At 40.5% G+C, this 20,741-nt stretch overlaps 3 protein-coding genes across 5 annotated transcripts; 2 read left to right on the plus strand and 1 right to left on the minus strand.

Moving 5' to 3' along the window:
* Positions 1-524: 524 nt before the first annotated feature.
* On the plus strand, positions 525-10,477 carry f10 (coagulation factor X). 3 transcript variants are annotated; one of them, XM_051887384.1, is made up of 8 exons: positions 525-746; positions 950-1,110; positions 3,104-3,128; positions 3,213-3,326; positions 3,414-3,545; positions 3,621-3,910; positions 4,019-4,136; positions 9,560-10,477. In XM_051887384.1, exons 1-8 carry the CDS (start codon positions 686-688, stop codon positions 10,177-10,179), a joined length of 1,521 nt encoding a protein of 506 aa, XP_051743344.1. In that variant the 5' UTR covers positions 525-685; the 3' UTR covers positions 10,180-10,477. The 3 variants fall into 3 exon arrangements, with proteins under 3 accessions (XP_051743344.1, XP_051743334.1, XP_051743353.1); XM_051887374.1 differs by lacking the exon at positions 9,560-10,477 and adding an exon at positions 5,549-6,915; XM_051887393.1 differs by lacking the exon at positions 9,560-10,477 and adding an exon at positions 5,549-6,915 and having other exon boundaries at positions 614-746; positions 879-1,110.
* Positions 10,478-10,950: 473 nt separating this feature from the next.
* Positions 10,951-15,608, plus strand: prozb (protein Z, vitamin K-dependent plasma glycoprotein b). The gene is made up of 8 exons (XM_051887428.1): positions 10,951-11,293; positions 12,090-12,253; positions 13,872-13,896; positions 14,101-14,214; positions 14,296-14,427; positions 14,596-14,660; positions 14,736-14,853; positions 14,928-15,608. The coding sequence occupies exons 1-8, from the start codon at positions 11,215-11,217 to the stop codon at positions 15,425-15,427; spliced, it is 1,197 nt and encodes a 398-aa protein (XP_051743388.1). The 5' UTR covers positions 10,951-11,214; the 3' UTR covers positions 15,428-15,608.
* Positions 15,602-20,603, minus strand: pcid2 (PCI domain containing 2). The gene is made up of 15 exons (XM_051887426.1): positions 20,488-20,603; positions 20,141-20,205; positions 19,978-20,067; positions 18,902-18,975; positions 18,737-18,804; positions 18,607-18,646; positions 18,303-18,357; positions 18,096-18,199; positions 17,571-17,646; positions 17,149-17,290; positions 16,968-17,068; positions 16,327-16,400; positions 16,123-16,248; positions 15,916-16,039; positions 15,602-15,817 (listed from the first exon to the last, which is right to left on the minus strand). Exons 2-15 carry the CDS (start codon positions 20,174-20,176, stop codon positions 15,728-15,730), a joined length of 1,200 nt encoding a protein of 399 aa, XP_051743386.1. The 5' UTR covers positions 20,177-20,205; positions 20,488-20,603; the 3' UTR covers positions 15,602-15,727.
* Positions 20,604-20,741: the final 138 nt, after the last annotated feature.

Raw genomic sequence — 20,741 nt, forward strand, 5'->3', positions numbered from 1 at the left:
GAGGATGTTGTTCACTTGTCTTATCACCAGACGGAACCCTTAAAGATGAATCACTTGTTGTTTGGATAAAAGCATCTGCTAAAAGAATAAATGTAAATAATCACGGACATTATTGAGACATTAAACTAGTCATGAAAGTGAAACGCTTCTCAAACAAGAACAAATGTAGTGCGGGGCTTGATTTTGTCTGTGGGGAATTGATTGGATGGTTGTGGTTTGCTATTGGTGGATCTCATGTGAGTGACAGGTTGCCCCGCCCTCATCATCAGAGAAGTCACTGCAAAAGGGAGAAGTTATTCTGATTCAAAATTACGAGGAACATGAATTTAAAACAATAATGATGTGCACCGATGAATCATTAAGAATAAACACTGCAATATTTGTTCACTTTTGATTTGTATCTTTTGCACTATATTCACATTTTCTAAAGTTTTGTGTGAGAAACAGCAAAAGTTATTCCCTCATAATCCTCCGCTTGGCTGCGGTTCTTCAATCTCACTTGTGTGGAGAACATGAAACTGAAATCTCACATGTCGTAAGTGTAAACGGCACTACATTTGTCCTGCGGTGAGTTTCTCCTCCCCCTGTTCCTCTGGCTCTCTCTCCCTCCCAGCGCTCAGTTCATTGACCTTCTGTTTTCTGAACGATCCTCAAACGTGAAAGAGCTCAACGCTGACAAGCGAATATGTCTTGGGTCTTCTGGAACTTTCTGTGCTTGTTTCTAATACACTGTGTTTGCTCAGAAGGTGAGTGAATCTAACAGACTGAAGCTTCAGAATGACTGATCTCTCTGTTCGTGTACTGAGGGTTTGTTCTTTAAGGCCCAGTCGATGTCAGAGTGATTTTAACTGTGCTTTGGTTTATTTCACAACACTCAGCTCTTCCTCTGCTATCAGTCTCTGGTGGAGGGAGGCTTTGGTGATGATGATGATGTCATGTGTTTCTCCAGTCTTCCTCCACACTCGAGATGCCAGTCAGATCCTGAGCCGCCGCCGCCGCGCAAACCAGGTGTTCGAGGAGTGGAAGCAGGGAAACATGGAGCGCGAGTGCATTGAGGAGCGCTGCAGTTACGAGGAGGCCAGAGAAATCTTCGAGGATGTTACAAAGACGGTTTGTTTGTTCAATTCATTTCTTTATTTTTTGTATATTTCATTGGAAACTTTCAAGAAATCATATTTCCCACCTCTAGGCCCAAAATACGTAACCGCCGCAGACACTGATGGACACAATTCCCTCAGTATTCACATCATTTGAGAAAATAAGTAAATTTACTGTTTCTGTGTGACACTTAAAAGTATTTTAAAATATAAAATATTAATATCCCAGCTAACAAAAATATGTTCTAGGAACATGTATGAGGTCATAAAAAATGACCCATGAACGACTTTGTTTTGATTTTTTTGCCACTTCCTATCAAAATTTTGACATTTGGGCCATGACATTTAGTTAACCAGCTTAGGTTCCATGTTTCCAACGGTGGTTTTGTCTCGATCGGACTAATGGTTTAGAAGATATTCGCAATCGTTTTTTTAAGCGCAAAATCATCACGCCGCACAAACCGTAAGTCGAAACCTAGCATGTTTGGTATCGTTGGACTCGCCAAGGATTCAGGAGTCTAAAGGCCGGAACACATCAAGCCGACAGTCGGCCGTCGGGCAGTTTTTGTTCGTCGGCTGACTAAGTTTTCTCAGTGTGTTCTGCACCGTCGGCTGAAGTTGGTCCTCGTCGGCTTTTTTTCGGCCGATTCGAAATGTTGAATCAGCGTCAGAGCTCGTCGGGCCATCTGATCATTCTGATTGGCTGTTCAGCTACTGCCACCTGCTGGTACGGAAAGGCATTTCATCTTACGCAGGCGCAGAATGGACGTTCTACTTGGCCGTCGGGTGTCGAGCGTCGGTTTGGTGTGTCAGGGCAACTTTGGACACAGACGCTGCCGACGTGAGCCAACCCCGCAGTCTGCTTTCGTCGCCACTAGTTCGTCGGCGTCGGCTTGGTGTGTTCCGGCCTTAAGGATGTGACTCCCGTGAAAATAAGCCAACCAGATCAAAAGTTATAAACATATGAAAAAACTAATTCTCCACTAGGTGGCGCTGGTCTGAAACTTCTCAGGCTCCTTCAGGGCATTGTGCTGATGACCCATACCGAGTTTCATAACGATACGCTAATGCGTTCGTAAAATACAGAATTTTAGCACAAAATTCAAAATGGCCGACAGTCAAAATTGCCGATATGGGAAAATTGGATATCGTTCGACTCGGCATGATGCCCCGATTCCAATGAGACCAAATGATTTTTGGACAAACACGTCAGAAGTTATAAGCAAAAATAGCCATTTTTCATATCTCCGCACCAGTAGGTGGCGCTGCGCCGAAACGCTGCAGGTTGCCTCAGGTCATGCTTGTGATGACATGTACCAAGTTTGGTCTGAATACGATAAAGCGTTGCAGAGATACAGCCTTATGTCTATTTTCGCAAGCGCTACATACAATTCATTCACGTGTTTTTCGAAAACTGTTTCAGAAATCAACTTGAATTCCATAACTTTTTGTCGGCATGGTCTGAACATGATCTGGTTCAATTTTTGTGAAAATCGGAGTAACGGCCTAGGAGGAGATCGAAAAAGTAGGTTTTTCAGAAAATTCAAAATGGCGGAAAAATTATGTTTCTGACCCTTATGGTTCAAAAGTTATTAACATAAACATGAGTGCAAATTTGGCTGTGTGTCAGATCTAGCTGGTGGCGCTAGAGGGATTGAGTTAGAGACTCCAAATTTGCTATGGTCACAGTTCAGACTGTCCTCTAACTGTGTGCCAAATGTCACAACTTTCCCGCAAGCGGTTCTATGGGCTGCCATAGACTCAAGAGCGGAAGAAGAAGAAGAAAAAAAAAAAAGAACACAAACGGATACAATAGGTGCCTACACACCTTCGGTGCTTGGCCCCTTACAAGTGATTTTCCATACAAGCCATTAAAATATAAGAAAGAATGAATCTGAAACGCCAATGAAAAATCAAACATAAATGCTTCTCATGTGCATTAAATGAATGTTGAGTTTGTGTTGATTTCATCTGATGGATTTGTGTTGTTCTCTTTTCTCTCTCAGGATGAGTTCTGGCACGTGTATATCGGTGAGTGCCGGTAACTATCCTTCGCTTCAGTTTGTTTTTAATGGTAAAATAAGTCTTGATGGCAGCGGTTGTGTGTTTCTACAGATGGAGACGCGTGTTTGTCACAGCCGTGTCTCAATGGTGGCAAGTGTAAAGATGCGATCGGGCCGTACACGTGTTTCTGTCAACAAGGGTTTAGGGGCTACAACTGTGAGATTGGTAAAGAGCCTCATGATGTTCAGTAATCTCACAACAGACCATCAAACCATCAGTGCAGTTGAACGTGGAGTTTGTGTGTTTCTGCAGCTATTCCTCAGCTCTGTGAGAGTGAAAATGGGGGCTGTGATCATTTCTGCAGAGTGAAGGAGAAAGACGTCGTCTGTTCGTGTGCCAAAGGCTACGAGCTGGCCGATGATGGGAAGTCATGTCACTCTAATGGTAAATGATGTTCTGATGTAAGTGAGATGTTTTTCCGCCGATTATCTGCCAGTTCAAATAACCCTTCTGTTTTAGAACCTTTCAAATGTGGCGTCATTCATCCTCCGAAGACCAGAAGAATCTTCATACACATGCCAAACATCACCAACAGTGAGACTGAAGAGGAGACTCACATTGAGACCACCGTCGAGTCTTTCATAGACGCCACAAACTCATCGGCCAATGAGACGAGCAGCATGTTCGGCCTCCACGAGCAGGACATCGCTAAAAAAGAGCAAGAGGAACCGATTTTACCTGAAACATCTGGAGGAATCACAAGAATCGTCAATGGTGTGGAATGTCCTCCTGGAGATTGTCCATGGCAGGTAGAGACATGCAAACATGGACTGTTCTTTTGCATGATACTTGAGTTTTTGGAGACATGAAACATGCCGATTTTACTCTGTTATTGTTGACGTTGTATGTTCTCTCAGGCTCTTCTCATTAATGAAGACAACATCGGCTTCTGTGGCGGCACCATCCTGAACCAGTACTTCATCCTGTCGGCCGCTCACTGTATGAATCAGTCGCTCTACACCAGGGTGGTCTTAGGTACGGCCTTTTATAGGAACATTTTAACTCTTTTACACTTCAACATTTGTGTCAAAACTGAAATATTCTCATGCACATATTTTCAGACATTTGATGCACAAAATAGCTTAATGATGTTCTTCAAATACAATATTGTTTTTTGGTGTTGTTTCTCCTTTTTATTACTCTTAAAAATAAATTGATATCGATGATCCCATTTAGAACTTTTAACATCCAAGGAATCATTTTTCACTCTTCAAAATAAAGTTTCCAAAAGGGGTTTTCGCAGAGATGCAAAAGAAGAACCATTTTTTGGTTCCTCAAGGAACCTTTCAGTGATCAGTTCTTAAGGGAACCATTTTTCTAGAACATTTTAATAATCTAAAGAACCTTTTGGGCAAAATGGTTCTTTTAAAGGATTAGTTCACTTCAGAATTAAAATTTCCTGATAATTTCCCCCATGTCATGCAAGATGTTCATGTCTTTCTTTCTTCAGTGAAAAAGAAATTTACAAAGTGAACGTGCAAAAAAAAAAAAGTGTAAAACAATGATGTCAGACGATTTTGAAGTTGTCAGATGATTTTAAGAAAATGAGAAAATGAGTTTTTTGTCCTACCCTACCTTTTTGAACCAGAATACACAGACAAAGAACTTAGACAGATGACTTTCTAACGTGATTATGTAAAAAAAAAAAAAAAAATGTAATTTTTTTAGGAAATGTCCGATGGTTTCTCTAGATAAGACTCTTATTCCTCGTCTGGGATCGTGTAGAGCTCTTTGAAGCTGCACTGAAACTGACATTTGGACCTTCAACCCGTTGAACCCCAGTGAAGTCCACTATATGGAGAAAAATCCTGGAATGTTTTCCTCAAAAACCTTCATTTCTTTTCCACTGAAGAAAGAAAGACATGAACATCTTGAATGACATGGAGGAGAGTAAATTACAGGAGTGAACTAATCCTTCAAGAGCCGTTCATTGAGGAGCCAAAAATGGTTCTTTTATTGCATCACTGCAAAAAACCCTTTTTGGAACTTTTATTTTCAAGAGTGTAGAAGAAATAAAAACAGACCCAAATGAGTCGACAGTCATCATCCAGTAAGTTGTAAATGAGAGTGCTTGGATCATCTGATGTTTGCGTTCACATTGAGATCTCTTCTGAAACTCTAGAGGAGACACATGTGAGATTTATGGGGGGTTTTTCTCAGGAGAAACATCTGAGAGGGAGACTTAAGTAAAAGTCTCCACTTACCCTCATGGCCATCTTGGAGAAAAAAAATGGTAAATGAAAGAGATCTCATTCTGAAGTACATCTGTTTACATTTACGCATTTAGCAGACGCTTTTACCTAAATTCCATCCATTGCAATCAAGATACACATTTACATTTGATCAGTTCTTGAGTGTTTTCATTAGTGTTTGTGTCCTTCTGTTAGGTGAGTTTGACACGCTGGTCAACGAGGGTCGTGAGGCCACCCACGACGTAGATGAGATTCTGATTCACAAGAAGTATATGGCGGACACCTACAACAACGATATCGCCCTCATTAAGCTCAGCAAGCCCATCACATTCACCAGATTCATCCTCCCCGCCTGCCTGCCGGAGAACGACTTCGCCGAGCGTGTGCTGATGCGTCAGGAGGAAGGTATGGTGAGCGGCTTCGGCCGTGTGCGCGAAGGCGGCCTTCAGTCCACCATCCTCCAGAAGCTAACGGTGCCGTACATCGACCGTGGCAAGTGCATAGAGTCCAGCAATTTCCAAATCTCCAATCACATGTTCTGTGCCGGATATGACCAGGAGGAAAAAGATGCGTGTCAGGGCGACAGCGGCGGGCCGCATGTGACGCGCTACAAAAACACGTGGTTTGTCACGGGCGTGGTGAGCTGGGGCGAGGGATGCGCCCGGAAGGGCAAGTACGGCGTCTACACGCAGGTCTCCAAGTACATCCGGTGGATCCAGAACGCCATGGCCAAAGTCATGCCAGAGATGAGAAATTCTATAAAAGCCAAAGCAAAGCGAGAGCTGCTTCAGAAGACGCCTGTACGAAGAGTCTGACAGGAAGTCAACGTGACTCAACAACGACACGCTCTTAATTCATGTTGATGATTTATCAGTGATGTTACCCCAGCAATCAAAAATATATTCTAAGAACCCATAAAGTTATAAGAACGTTATTTCTGAATGATCCCTGAACGTCCAGTTTTTTGGCTATGCAAATGTTAAGGGAACATTCCATTTTACAATTCTGGAAACATTCTGGGAACGTTACTTTTGAATGTTCCATGAATGTTCTGAAACAACTAGTAACATTTAGAAAGTGTTCCATGAACAATAAATAATGTTTTTGTGTTAACGTTTTGAGAACATTATTAAAGACCAGATAAGACCAGACAAAAGTTTGTTCATGACTTTGAGAAAACCTTGCCAGAACGTTCTGAGATTGTTCCCCGTTAGCTGGGACTCTACAGAAAAATAATTTTTGTCTTCATAATCTTTCATATGAATGTAACTTTGTCCACTTATGAACCTATTCAATCAAATCGTCATTGATGAAATAATTTGTTAAAAATAACTAAATTTTTTTTAGTTATTTCTGTGTAAATCTTGTTTAGCTCTGAAATAAGTCACATTATGGAGGTAAAATGATTTGTCAATGCCGTTTCATGTCGACTCTCATCCCAGTGAGGTTTAGTTTTAATAAACACAATTGATTTTATATTTCTGTCATATTCTTATCATATAAAGTCAAATGTGTTCCTTGACAAGAAATAAAGTTGGCAGTCATACACTGTAAAAAAAAAACTCATAGTTTGTTTCTTTTTGGTGTGAGCTTTTTTGAGTTTTACCTACTTCCCAAAAATAACTTTTGACAATCAATAGGATAAAGACAGTAAATTAAATTTGTTTACTAAAATCAGTGTGTTACGGCCCGTCTAGGGGAAAGGGTGCAACATGAAAAACTCTGAAAAATGTAATGAAATTGAACAATGATAAATTTATTGACTATATACAAGACAATATACAAACCTAACTCCCTAACCAAAAAACAAAGATCAAACAGTTTACCATAAACAAAAATGGCGTCAGACTCCCTACTTTCCCAAATAATCAGTATTTATAATATATACAACCAGGCAACCAAAATTTGAAAGGGCAATCCAAACTCAGCGTCAAAACAGGCAAATATAACAAAGTTCCTCAAGTACAAACAATTTCAGTTCAAACAAACAATACTCACAGTCTCTAACTCTCTTAACACACACACACACACACACACACACACACACACACACACACACACACACACACACACACACACACACACACACACACACACACACACTGCACTGTACAATCAACACTCTGCTCAAAACAAAAGACCTCTCTCTGTAGAGGAAGTGATGACATGCTTTTTAAAGTACTGTGCACCAATCAGGACACAGCATCGATCAGCCTGCAGCAACCAATCAGGATGATGTTCCTAGACAGACACACACAGAGACACTCACAGAAAAGCAGATACACACCGCTGAGCACACAGAAACTCATCTTACGTTTACCATCTAGACATAAAAAATCATTTAACGAATGAATCTGACTGTATTGATTGTGGGCGGGGCTACAGACAAGCGGCTGATGATCAGTGACTGACAGGTGTCAGGAGCTTCTGCTGATTGATCGTGATGGAATCACTCAGTGGCGTAGCAAGTCAGCCCCGGGTCCATACGCAAAAAAACTTTTACGGGCCCCCCTCGGTTTCGCGGGGGGTGGAGGGGATGTGCGTCTTATGCGAATGAGTCCCAGGACTTTAATATGAATAAGATATTATCACTAACATGCAGACAAAAATGGTAAAAAACCATTTCTAGGGATGACAACAACAGCACTACAGTACTATATGTGCTCCTCCATCATTTTGACTTTGCATTGTGGATCTATTTCAAAAATTTCTACGTTTGAATTTGATCGATTCGACTCTGGCTTTGGAATTTTAGAATGATCACAGCATCATTTCAGATGCGATGAGTCCGAAGATTATTCCAGCTATGAATTAATTATTCTTTTTTAATGCACATGTTTTATTCCTAATAAATTTACTAGAAGTTTCTTCTCTAAATGTTTCCATCATGTTTTATGTGCGTTTTATTTAGTTGAATTAAGAGTATCCACCCCAGCGAGAACGAGTTACATATTCACATCTTGTGCAGTATCTTAAAATGTGCAGACGTAGTCGTTTTTTCAGAAAACCAGTATGACTCATTTAAAATTCTGTACTACTTACATTACTGCATGCACAAGTTTCAGAAACCCACTTTAAAAATGACAGAAAAGCGAATACCGGTCAAATACAATAGATCATCGCTAAGACATGGCATGGACCACTTTATGGTCCATTTATTCAGATTCTTAATGATTTTTAGCACATTTAAAATAGATAGGCTATAGCAAGTTACTGACAACATTATTTCTGTACTTCATATGTACACGGGTTCTGTACAGACGCGCGTGCGAGCCTTTGAAAGTATTTGGCTGCAGAAAGACGCATTCGGCGTGTGCACTGCGCACTAATAAAAAAAATAAAAAAATAAAAAGGTAAAACAACGATGTCAGGTGATTTTGCGAAAATGAGATAACGTTTTTTGTCCTACCCTACCTTTTGAAACCAGAATACACAGAAAAAGAACTTAGACGGATTATCTTTCTGATTATGAAACATTTTTTTTTAGAAAATGTCCGATGGTTTCTCTAGATAAGACTCTTATTCCTCGTCTGGGATCATGTAGAGCTCTTTGAAGCTGCGCTGAAACTGACATTTGGACCTTCAACCCGTTGAACCCCAGTGAAGTCCACTATATGGAGAAAAATCCTGGAATGTTTTCCTCAAAAACCTTCATTTCTTTTCCACTGAAGACAGAAAGACATGAACATCTTGAATGACATGGAGGAGAGTAAATTACAGGAGTGAACTAATCCTTCAAGAGCCGTTCATTGAGGAGCCAAAAATGGTTCTTTTATTGCATCACTGCAAAAAACCCTTTTTGGAACTTTTATTTTCAAGAGTGTAGAAGAAATAAAAACAGACTCAAATGAGTCGACAGTCATCATCCAGTAAGTTGTAAATGAGAGTGCTTGGATCATCTGATGTTTGCGTTCACATTGAGATCTCTTCTGAAACTCTAGAGGAGACACATGTGAGATTTATGGGGGGTTTTTCTCAGGAGAAACATCTGAGAGGGAGACTTAAGTAAAAGTCTCCACTTACCCTCATGGCCATCTTGGAGAAAAAAAATGGTAAATGAAAGAGATCTCATTCTGAAGTACATCTGTTTACATTTACGCATTTAGCAGACGCTTTTACCTAAATTCCATCCATTGCAATCAAGATACACATTTACATTTGATCAGTTCTTGGGTGTTTTCATTAGTGTTTGCGTCCTTCTGTTAGGTGAGTTTGACACGCTGGTCAACGAGGGTCGTGAGGTCACCCACGACGTAGATGAGATTCTGATTCACAAGAAGTATATGGCGGACACCTACAACAACGATATCGCCCTCATTAAGCTCAGCAAGCCCATCACATTCACCAGATTCATCCTCCCCGCCTGCCTGCCGGAGAACGACTTCGCCGAGCGTGTGCTGATGCGTCAGGAGGAAGGTATGGTGAGCGGCTTCGGCCGTGTGCGCGAAGGCGGCCTTCAGTCCACCATCCTCCAGAAGCTAACGGTGCCGTACATCGACCGTGGCAAGTGCATAGAGTCCAGCAATTTCCAAATCTCCAATCACATGTTCTGTGCCGGATATGACCAGGAGGAAAAAGATGCGTGTCAGGGCGACAGCGGCGGGCCGCATGTGACGCGCTACAAAAACACGTGGTTTGTCACGGGCGTGGTGAGCTGGGGCGAGGGATGCGCCCGGAAGGGCAAGTACGGCGTCTACACGCAGGTCTCCAAGTACATCCGGTGGATCCAGAACGCCATGGCCAAAGTCATGCCAGAGATGAGAAATTCTATAAAAGCCAAAGCAAAGCGAGAGGTGCTTCAGAAGACGCCTGTACGAAGAGTCTGACAGGAAGTCAACGTGACTCAACAACGACACGCTCTTAATTCATGTTGATGATTTATCAGTGATGTTACCCCAGCAATCAAAAATATATTCTAAGAACCCATAAAGTTATAAGAACGTTATTTCTGAATGATCCCTGAACGTCCAGTTTTTTGGCTATGCAAATGTTAAGGGAACATTCCATTTTACAATTCTGGAAACATTCTGGGAACGTTACTTTTGAATGTTCCATGAATGTTCTGAAACAACTAGTAACATTTAGAAAGTGTTCCATGAACAATAAATAATGTTTTTGTGTTAACGTTTTGAGAACATTATTAAAGACCAGATAACTCTGAACAAAAGTTTGTTCATGACTTTGAGAAAACCTTGCCAGAACGTTCTAACTTTCATCCTAATGACATTTACAGTTTTAATAAACACAATTGATTTTATAAGCTGTTTCTGTCGTATTCTTATCATATAAAGTCAAATGTGTTTTCTTATGAACTTATGAAAGCTGGCAATCATACACTGTAAAAAAAAAAATAACTCATTATATTTTGATTCTTTTTGGCATGAGCTTTTTTGAGTTTTACCTACTTCCCAAAAGTTGAGGTAACTTTTTAATCAAATACATTTGACAATTAGTTGGATAAAGACAGTAAATTAAATTTAGTTTACTAAAATCAGTGTATGTGGAGGCTCTGGATGTGCTGACAAACACACGGATGAAGAGTTCAGAGGTCATGTTGACAGACTAGAGTCCAGATACACACCGCTGAGCACACAGAAACTCATCTTACTTTTACCATCTAGACATAAAAAAATCATTTAACGAATGAATCTGACTCGCTCGTTTAACAGTGTTTAATCACAGTGAGCTGAAAGCAGTAATGCGCTGACGTCAACATCGCATCACATTCTGTTAATGCTGTACAGTCGTGTAGGAAGAGACGCTCTTTCGAGAGTTATTGACTGTATTGATTGTGGGCGGGGCTACAGACTAGCGGCTGAGATCAGTGACTGACAGGTGTCAGGAGCTTCTGCCGACTGATCATGATGGAATCTCTGATATGTCATCTGCTGTTCTTCACGCTGATCATTCATCATGTGTCGTCCGGAGATCAACACACGGGTGAGAGATCAACTATCGTTAGCCCAGCTAACAACATGTTCATGAAAATGTATCAAAACGTCCAGTGTTTTTTAAAGGTTTTAAAAACAAATTTTCTTTCTTGGAAAAATTCCATTTTATCATTTGGCAAACATTATGAGAACGTTACTTTGGAATGTTCCCTGAAACAAGTCCGACTTAAACTTTTTAGAAAAAACATTCCATGAACGATGTATAAAAAATGTTTTTGTGCTAATGTTTTGAGAACTTTATTAAAGACAACACAACTTTCAATGAATGTTACTGGAATAATCTTTGTTCAAAAATTCGATAAAGTTCTGAGAACGTTGCCTGTTAGCTGAGTTACTCTCGATTCATCATTCCTGTCCTTGTTTTGCTCCTAAACTGATGTAGAGAGTCAGATTGGGACATTCACTGGTAGTGTTGTTGTTCCTCAGACCACTGAGATAATAATGACTTCAGGATGTGATTTTGTCAAAGATGCGCCATTGATTTCTTAACAGCATCCCAGCTAGCAGGGAACGTTCTGGCAAGGTTCTCTCAAGGTTACGAAGAAACGTTCTTCCAGTAACATTAATAGAACGTTCATTCAGAGTTATCTAGTCTGTAATAATGTCTTGAAAGCGTTAGCACAAAAACATTATTTATCGTTCAAGGAACTTTTTTCTGAAACTTTTTAGTTGGACGTTCATCTAACATTTTTTAAATGTTACTGCTCGTTTCAGAACATTCAGAGAACATATTTTGTTAGCTGGGATGATGTTCGTAGTCATGATAAGTTGACCGTGTCTTTCAGTGTTTCGCTCTGGTCGGCGGGCGAACATGCTGCTCCTGCGCTCCAGACGGGCGAATTTGTTCCTGCTGGAGGAGATCCTGCAGGGGAATCTGGAGCGAGAGTGCTTTGAGGAGAAATGCAATAAAGAAGAGGCCCGAGAATACTTTGAGGACGACAAGAAGACAGTACGACATCTAATGATCAATCAACATATACTGAGGGCAACGGCGGCTCCAGGATTTTTGTGTTGGGCTGCTAATAAAATAAATAAATTGTGTAGATAATGAACGTGTAAACTGCAGATATCTAAACAACATGCAGTTCCAGTCATCTAGCTTTGCTTGGATACAGCACAGCTTCTAAAAAAGACTTGTTGCTAGGGTTAAACCCATCAATAACAATTTTATTTATTTAATTCTCCCTAAAACTATACATTCACATGGTCACATTGTAAAGAGTGAACAGCTGTTAAACACAGAAGTTAGACATGTTAGCCAAACACCTCTTTATTACTTTCCTATCAGCTATTTGAATCATTAACGGTTTATGAAACGTGCCCCACCTGCTGGCCGGAACAGGGCTATAAAACTACAGTGAGCCCTTCACACAGGAGCATGTGCTTGTAAAACTCGAACAAAATGGACAAGAGCGCGCAGGATCTCGAAGATGTGTTAGAAAAGTTGAACGTTTTTTAAAAAAAAAAAAAAAAAAAAAAAAAAAAAGCGGCACGTGAAGCTGGAAATGCAGACGAGGCACAAAAAAGTCCTAGCCTAGGGCGAACGATGTGCAAGAATTTATATTAAATTCGATATTATTTGACGTTATATGAATCTTCAAAAAGATCACAGGCTTTAGACAATGAATTACTCACCAATGGCAGATTACAAGAGGACAGTGCGACTGTCTCTTCCGAGTTACTCTGGTGTGTGAGAGATGAGGGAGATGATATTCTGAGGTGTGACTGAAGTTCGCGGTCTTTTTTGTTTGACCGTTAATGCGCGCCGCATCTGAGCGCGGGCTTTTTGACTCCTCCCATCAAGACAATTTACGTCACATACGAGTAAAGATTATTCTTTAAGTCCCCGTGAACCGGAAGTTGCAAACGACTTTTCCAAGTGAAACGGAATATTGAATAGAGGGCGGGGTTTTACTTTAGCGCTCCTCCTCTCCCTCTCTGGCTCATAGCAGACTAACGGTTGGAGGGGAGTGGTTTAAGAGTTTTCAACCCAAGCCGTCAAACTGACGTCATCAGAGAAGGAACGCCATTCCAGACCGGAAGTAACTTTTTTAGATTTTGATTAAAGATTACCACGACAAATTACTTTTTTCTGTGTATTAACTTGCACGGATTAGTTGTTCACCATAACACTAGTAATATGCACTAACAAAGTAAATAGGGTCAATTTTGATTTCATGCCGACTTTTACCAAAGCATGTTTATGACATAAAAATCGAAATTACAACATACCAAGTCATACTAATAATATTAAAAATTCGTAATTATTACTTTGTCATAATTGTTTTTTTTGGTCATAATTTCAACTTTTTTTATTATGACTTAGTATGTCATAAATTCGACCTTTAGTGTTGTAATTTCAGTTTTGTTATTTTGACTTTTATGTCATAATTTTGATACCATAACTATGATTTACAAAAGCATGAAATGAGCTTCCATAGCCTACACGTTTTAACGTTATTAATATTTTTTAGTTTTTTTTATATTATTATTATTATTTAATAGTAATTTAACTAAATGCTGCTGAAATAATTTCACTCATTGCAACTTTTTTTCCCCCTGTATAGAATGAGTTCTGGACCAAATACTACGGTAAGAGACCTTTAGAAAGTTCGATCATGCTTGAATTCAATTAAATTATTATAATATGAATGAACTGATGAATAATCACAAACGTTTTCATAGATTGCTAGTTGATGGTTCATAAAGTTTTAACCTGTTTTTACACTATTTATCATAGTTTACTTCTGCATGTATTGTTCTCTTTATATTTTCCTCCTATCATGTCGTTCTCAGATGGAGATCAGTGCATCTCGAGCCCGTGTAAACACGGCGGCACGTGCAAGGACGGGATCGGCGGCTACACCTGCACCTGCGCCGACATGTACAGCGGCACCAACTGTCAAACTGGTGAATGTGATGATTTCCGAACATGTGATGTGTGAGATCACATTCAGTATGTGTCGGATGCTTCATGATGATGTTTTGCAGATAAATCCCAGTGTCCGTCTGCCGGGCCTTCAGCGTGCGAGCACTTCTGCAAACCGACGACGGGCGCGTATCGCTGCTTCTGCGCGCGGGGATTCGTGCTTCACAGCAACGGCCGGAGCTGCTCGCCTCACGGTACCGCAGAGATTACTAAGCCTTTACGTTTCAATTTAAGCACAAACTTGCGAACGGCTGGTGCGACCCAACCTATGAGACATGCGCGTCGCTGTCTTCTCATTGGCTGCGTTGCTGCTGCTCATTTGCATTTGCAGTGTGGAACACTAACATCCTCCATGTTCTCAGTTCAGAACCCGTGTGGGACGACAGGGACGTCCAGCTTCTGTCCTGATGGACGCTGCCCGTGGGAGGTGAGAATCAACCGTATTACCCAACATCCCTAGCACAGGACACCATACTCCACACGATGATAATGATGTGTGCAGGTGCGGTTCGTGAACGGCAGCGGTGATGTCATCTGTCACGGTGTGATTGTGGGCCGTAAGTCCGTGCTGACGTCAGCCGCGTGCATGTCGGCGCTGCAGGAGCGGCACGTCACTCTCGGTGAGCACATGACCCGCACTAACCAACCATTCCATAAAAAAGTGACTTGAAGTGTCCGTGTTCTTGTCTTCCAGCGGTCCGCAACTCAAGCGCAGCGCTGCGCGTCTCCAGCTGGACGCCTCACAAGCGGTACGCGTCCGGTACGGAGGACAATCTGGCCTTCCTGGAGCTGAAGGAGCCCTTCCCACAGCACATGTCCGTCGTCCCGCTCTGCCTGCCGGAGAAAGACTACAGCGAGAACATCCTGATGAGGGCCGGCCGAGAGGGCGTGGTCATGGGCGGAGCCAGCCACTCTTACCTCTCTTTGGACGACTGTCGTGACTCCCTCAACCTCACGTTCTTAATGACCAACAAGATGTTCTGCATGGCGTCTGACGCTCCCGTCCGCACCAGACAGATGAAGTGTGAGGTGAAGTCTGGGAGTCCCGTCGCCACAGTGGAGGGAAAGACGGCGTTCCTGACGGGTCTGTCTCTGTCGGACTGTGATAAAGGACTCGTGTTCACCAAACTGTCCCGATACCTGCACTGGCTCCGGCCGCTGCTGCACGCGTCCGAGAAAGAACTACAGCAATGATGATGATGATGATGAAACGACACCAATAATCTAAGAATCTCATGTGTGGGTCATATTTCACTGCAAAATAACAATATAGAAATTATGAAGTCAAAGATGAACATGTCCAGCTTGTATGTTTTATACTGACGTGTTTTGGGCGGCAGCAGCAGCATTAAATAAAACTCTCAAACATACAAAACAGTGTGACGTTTATTTGACATAATAGAAAAAAAAACAAGGGCAAACATAAAATAAGAATGAATCACTGAAGAACAGCGTGTTTTCTCCTGGTAACAGGTGCATTCTGGGAGCTGATGTTCAGGATACGCTGGACAGTGGAGGAAACGGGTTCTGCTTGCTGACGACCAGCTTCTGGTGCTGATGGGAAATATAACCCTTGATGTGACCCTGAGACAGAGAGAACCGACAGAAGGGCGTCTAACACTCGTGCAAACACTTTAACATCACATGTTTGTGCCCAACAGGAAGTGATGTGTGCGTCTCACCATGTAAATGAGGTTGGCGAGGATGCACTGCACTTCATCGACGTCCACGTCCTCCACCTTCATCATCCTCAGCGCCACCAGGAAGGCGTCCAGAGGAAGCTGATGCGTCTTCAGCAGATGATACCTGCAGATGAACACTCTCAGATCAATGAATCTGTGTGTGTGAGAGAGTGTGTGTGTGTGTGTGTGTGTGCACTGTTCACTCACACTTTCTTAAAGAGGTTCCTGTAAGTGATGATCTTCAGCTTTTCCAGGATGAGGAAGATGCCGCAGCGGATGAAGAAGGTCTCATGTTTGACCAGAGCTTCATTGAGCAGTAAGAGGTTCCCCTCGCTGACACACACGAGAAGATGATGAGGATCTACAGCATCTTCACTGGACTGTAAGTGTGTGTGTGTGTGTGTGTTTTACCTCACGGCCTTGGTGACGTCAGCGAACTGCATGAGGTCGTACTTCTTCAGCAGCTGATGTGTGGGCATGTGACCCTGGCAAGACAAACACAACCCTGTGACATCTGAACATCTGAATTTTTTCCTGGATTCCACTTTAATGGATAAATTAAATGTTAGTAGTCAAAATTAACACAATTTGTTAACAGTTTAACAAAAATTGCATTTTTAGGGCCCTATGAAATACGTCTTATTTTTTCCCAAATTCTGTGTTGTGTGTTTTCATTGTTCTGGAATTATAATTTAATACAAATTTATCATCAAAAATGGTGTTAGTCAAATAAAGATATAAAGATTTAACCATTCTTCTTCTTATCATCATTATAACTTTGTGAAGTACATTCTACTGTACAATAGAGATATATTTCTGTCATAATTTCTTCAAGTTAAACTGAACTTTTATTTTGGCGGGTGGTTTGAGTGAACATGCAGACTTCATATTTCAGCAGCAGTCTTTAATATTCACACACACTAGTTCACACTGCTGCTTGATTCAGGGGTTTTAATTCATAGAAAATTTGCCAAATTCAGTGACGTTACGTGTTACACAGTAAATATTGTTTCTATGACTGTATTGGGCGTGAATCTCAGTGACGGTCGTACCAGCAGCATCTTGACGGGCAGCAGGTAGATGAGGATGAGCCTCTTGTTCCTCTGACAGGAGCGATGGCAGTGTGTGAAGGAGAAGGACAGACACTCCTCAGCTGGACACAGAAACACACCGAGCTCTAGTGATCAACAGAAGGGCTCTGACACACACACACACACACACACACACACTCACCTGGTTTGAAGTCGCTGTCGAACATGGCCTTCCTGCCCACGTAGTACTTGTACGTGACACGCTGAGCCATGCTGTACTCGTCCTTCAGCGTGGAGCCGTCGATGGCGCGGATCAGCGGCTTACACAGGTGCAGCTTATTGATCTGAATAAAAATAAAAAGTGTCATTACCACTCTTCATCTCACAATTCTGACTTTTTTTCCTCACAATTGCAAGTTATAAAGACATAAACATGCAATTCTGAGAAAAAAGCAGCACTAAAATCACTAACGGGAAACAAATAAAAACTTTGATTTTAATAATGTATTAGTAAATGTTGAAATGAACTTTAAGATTAACAAACACTGTAGAAGTATTTTCATTGTTAGTTTATGTTAACCTTAATGTGTTAGCAGAATATTAATAAAAACTCTGGACTCTTACTTTGAAATAGATCTTGAAGAGCTGATTGATCAGAAACAACATTCCCCATTTCTTTGAGTCATTGATCCCAGCGCGACTGAAACACAAACACAAGCTCGCGTCACATGACCGTACGGATTCCGAGCCTCACATTCACTGAAAAAATAAAAAAACTCAAAAAATATGAACTGTTTTCAACATTGATAATAATCATAAATGTTTCTTGAGCAGCAAATCATCATATTAGAATGATTTCTGAAGGATCATGTGACACTGAAGACTGGAGTAATGATGCTGAAAATTCAGCTTTGATCACAGGAATAAATTACATTTGACTATATATTCACATAGAAAACAGCTGATTTACATTGGAATAATATTTCACTGTTTTTACTGTATTTTTGATCAAATAAATGCATGTTTGTTGAGCAAGAGAGATTCAAAAACTTTGACCAGCAGAGTAGTTATTTGTGTTTATTGTTATACAATATAATTATCTCGTTCTGTTAAGGCTCATTCTGTTGTTTTATTAATGTAATAACTCACTTATCGCTGGCACAGACTCTAAAGCAGTTCATCAGCTGCTCCGTTGCTTTCTCCAGCATGTCTCCAACCTTCCCCTTCCCCTTCACCTGCAGCTGCTGCTCCGCCTGCACACACACACACACACACACACACACACACACACACACACACACACGCTGTGAGACGCTGCAGCTCTTACTGATCCACAGATGAATGAGTTCCACTCACATTATTGGCAAATATCCTGAGGTCGAGGGTCACGGCAAACATGATCGGCAGAGCCCTGAAAACACAGCCATCGTCAGTGTCATTGTGTTTATGGTTTGACCCTCCTATTGCATTCGGGTCCTTTTTTGCATAAATATTTCTAAAATACATAGATTTTAGTGTGGGAAAAACATTGCAAATGGATTAAGATCATCAAAATACACCATTTATTTTTTCAGATTTTTTAAGAGATATAACCATTTAAATTAAATTGTGCATTCAGATCAACTTTTTTTACAGCAGAAATCCATGAGTCACATCTCACCAGTTTTCCTCTTTATGCGCCTGAAACGCTCTCAGAAATGATGTTCGGCCGTGTTAAGGAGCAAACACTGAACAATCTCAACATACAGCGAGTGCACAGCATCACGCTAGAAGATCCTGAATAAAAGGATATTGAACCACCACCGTCTGGCATTTGTAGGCCTCCACAAAGTCATGATTGGACACAGCGAAGGTGCACCTGCAGAGGAAGAGACGAGACGCCGGTGAACACACATTAAACACACATTAAACACGCAGTAAACATGCAGTAAACATGCCATGATGAAGACTCGCACCTGAGATGAGCGGCCACCATCTCGTCGTACGGCGGCTCCAGTAGCTGCTGACACTTCTCCTCTGGATTGGACAGCTGCGACACACACGGCACAGTGAGCATCAGATACACACACACACACACACACACACACACACACACGTCATGCACAGCAGTTCCCAGCAGTTTATTAAACTAAATATCCAAAAACCTAAGAAATGTGATTAAAATAAATAAATAAAAATAAAACATTTTGAGTGCTTGGGGGTCCGAACAGGGTAAAAATAAATAAATAAATACAAATGATAAGAATAAGGTTAAACTAAATATCTAAAAAAAATAAAGCTAATAAATGTGATGAATAAATAAAAAAAATAATACAAACACCTTTTGAGTGCTAGAAATGTTTAGAGGAAAAAAAAAGTGTAAAAAATGTCAAAATAAATAAATAATAAATGAGATCAGACTAAATATCTAAACAAATTAAAATAAATAAATAAAACATTTTGATAGCTAAGGGGTTCACGGAAACGTTTGCATCAACTAAATATCCAAATAAATAAAAATAAAAAATGTAATTAAAATATATAAATAAATAAAAATAAAACATATTAAATGCTAGGGGTCCATAGAAATGTTTAGAGAAAAACAGGGTAAAAAAATTAAATTAAATATTTAAATAAATTAAAACAAAAACTAAAAAAAAGGTAATTAATATAAATAAATAAAAATAAAATACTTTGGGTGCTAGGGATTCATGGAAATGTTTACAGAAAAACAGAGTAAAAATATATAAATAAATAAATAATAAAAAATAGGATTACACTAAGTATCTAAAGAAATTAAAATAAAAAAAAGTAAAGTAAATGTTTAAAAAAAAAAAAAAAAAAAAAAAAAATGTCATTAAAATAAATACATAATAATTAAACACTTTGGGTCCACGGAAATATTTACAGAAAAAATAATTTGAAAAATAATAAATAATAAAAATAACATTACACCAATGAACTTAACAATTTAAAAAAATATGAAAATAAATGAACAAAAATAAAACATGGTTTAAATGAATGAATAATGCAGTATTAAATGAACAGTGACCTGCAGACGAGGGTTGGCCACATGCGGGTGTTTGAAGGACAGCATCTCCGCACAGAATGACCCGTCTCTGCTGTCGATGGCCTCCAGAACCTTCAGAACAAACACAGTCACACCACAGCAGAGGCTTCAGTGACACTGACCTGCAGTGGACAGACGGACTCACCTGCTGCAGGTACTGATTGAGTGTGATGTGAGCCATCCTGACCTCTGACCTCTGATCCAGTAGCGCTGAAACAAGAGCATTCATTCATTGTGTTTATAATGAGCAGAAGCGCTGCTGTCTACATCAACATTCACAAACACAGAGGCCATCCTGAAGAACAGTTATGAACAGTTTTCATCCTGAAGTATTGAGAATCCTTCGATGTAGCGCAGCTGCTAATTCACACATTCATTTACAGATTCTTTGTTTTCCATAATGACCGGAAGCGATATTACGTGTATATATGCGTTACAAACATTATATCATATAAGCGACTTAACTGAAATACATAATTCTTATTTATTTACCCAGATGAATTCACATCCCTTTGCGCGTGTGCTTCACTGCAGAGCCCGCTGACGTCACGCCAGCACTTCCTGTTTACATCAGTAAACACGCAGCTTTGGATTACATTCTGCACTTTCCATAAAAGGAAATATTCATAAACTACCTCAGTTAAATCAACATTAAAGAACGGGTATTTGTCGATTTAACTGGCAGGTGAAATCGTGGTTAATAACACTATTCTGCTAAGTAATTGAAAGGTTTAGCCGAAGAAAAT

This window comes from Ctenopharyngodon idella, chromosome 1 (genome assembly GCF_019924925.1).
Source record: "Ctenopharyngodon idella isolate HZGC_01 chromosome 1, HZGC01, whole genome shotgun sequence".
NCBI classification, from domain to species: domain Eukaryota; kingdom Metazoa; phylum Chordata; class Actinopteri; order Cypriniformes; family Xenocyprididae; genus Ctenopharyngodon; species Ctenopharyngodon idella.

What these genes read in the sequence shown, in the direction of transcription:
- prozb (XM_051887428.1), top strand. Translation starts at nt 11,215, where the DNA reads ATGATGGAATCTCTGATATGTCATCTGCTGTTCTTCACGCTGATCATT. An exon ending in TTGAGGACGACAAGAAGACA is followed by an intron (nt 12,254 to 13,871) that starts GTACGACATCTA and finishes CCCCCTGTATAG; the next exon opens with AATGAGTTCTGGACCAAATA. An exon ending in ATGGACGCTGCCCGTGGGAG is followed by an intron (nt 14,661 to 14,735) that starts GTGAGAATCAAC and finishes TGATGTGTGCAG; the next exon opens with GTGCGGTTCGTGAACGGCAG.
- f10 (XM_051887384.1), top strand. Translation starts at nt 686, where the DNA reads ATGTCTTGGGTCTTCTGGAACTTTCTGTGCTTGTTTCTAATACACTGT. An exon ending in GAAGTCATGTCACTCTAATG is followed by an intron (nt 3,546 to 3,620) that starts GTAAATGATGTT and finishes CTTCTGTTTTAG; the next exon opens with AACCTTTCAAATGTGGCGTC. An exon ending in CTACACCAGGGTGGTCTTAG is followed by an intron (nt 4,137 to 9,559) that starts GTACGGCCTTTT and finishes TCCTTCTGTTAG; the next exon opens with GTGAGTTTGACACGCTGGTC.
- pcid2 (XM_051887426.1), bottom strand. Translation starts at nt 20,176, where the DNA reads ATGGCTCACATCACACTCAATCAGTACCTGCAGCAG. An exon ending in GCGCATAAAGAGGAAAACTG is followed by an intron (nt 18,358 to 18,606) that starts GTGAGATGTGAC and finishes CTGTGTTTTCAG; the next exon opens with GGCTCTGCCGATCATGTTTG. An exon ending in TCAGGATATTTGCCAATAAT is followed by an intron (nt 18,200 to 18,302) that starts GTGAGTGGAACT and finishes GTGTGTGTGCAG; the next exon opens with GCGGAGCAGCAGCTGCAGGT.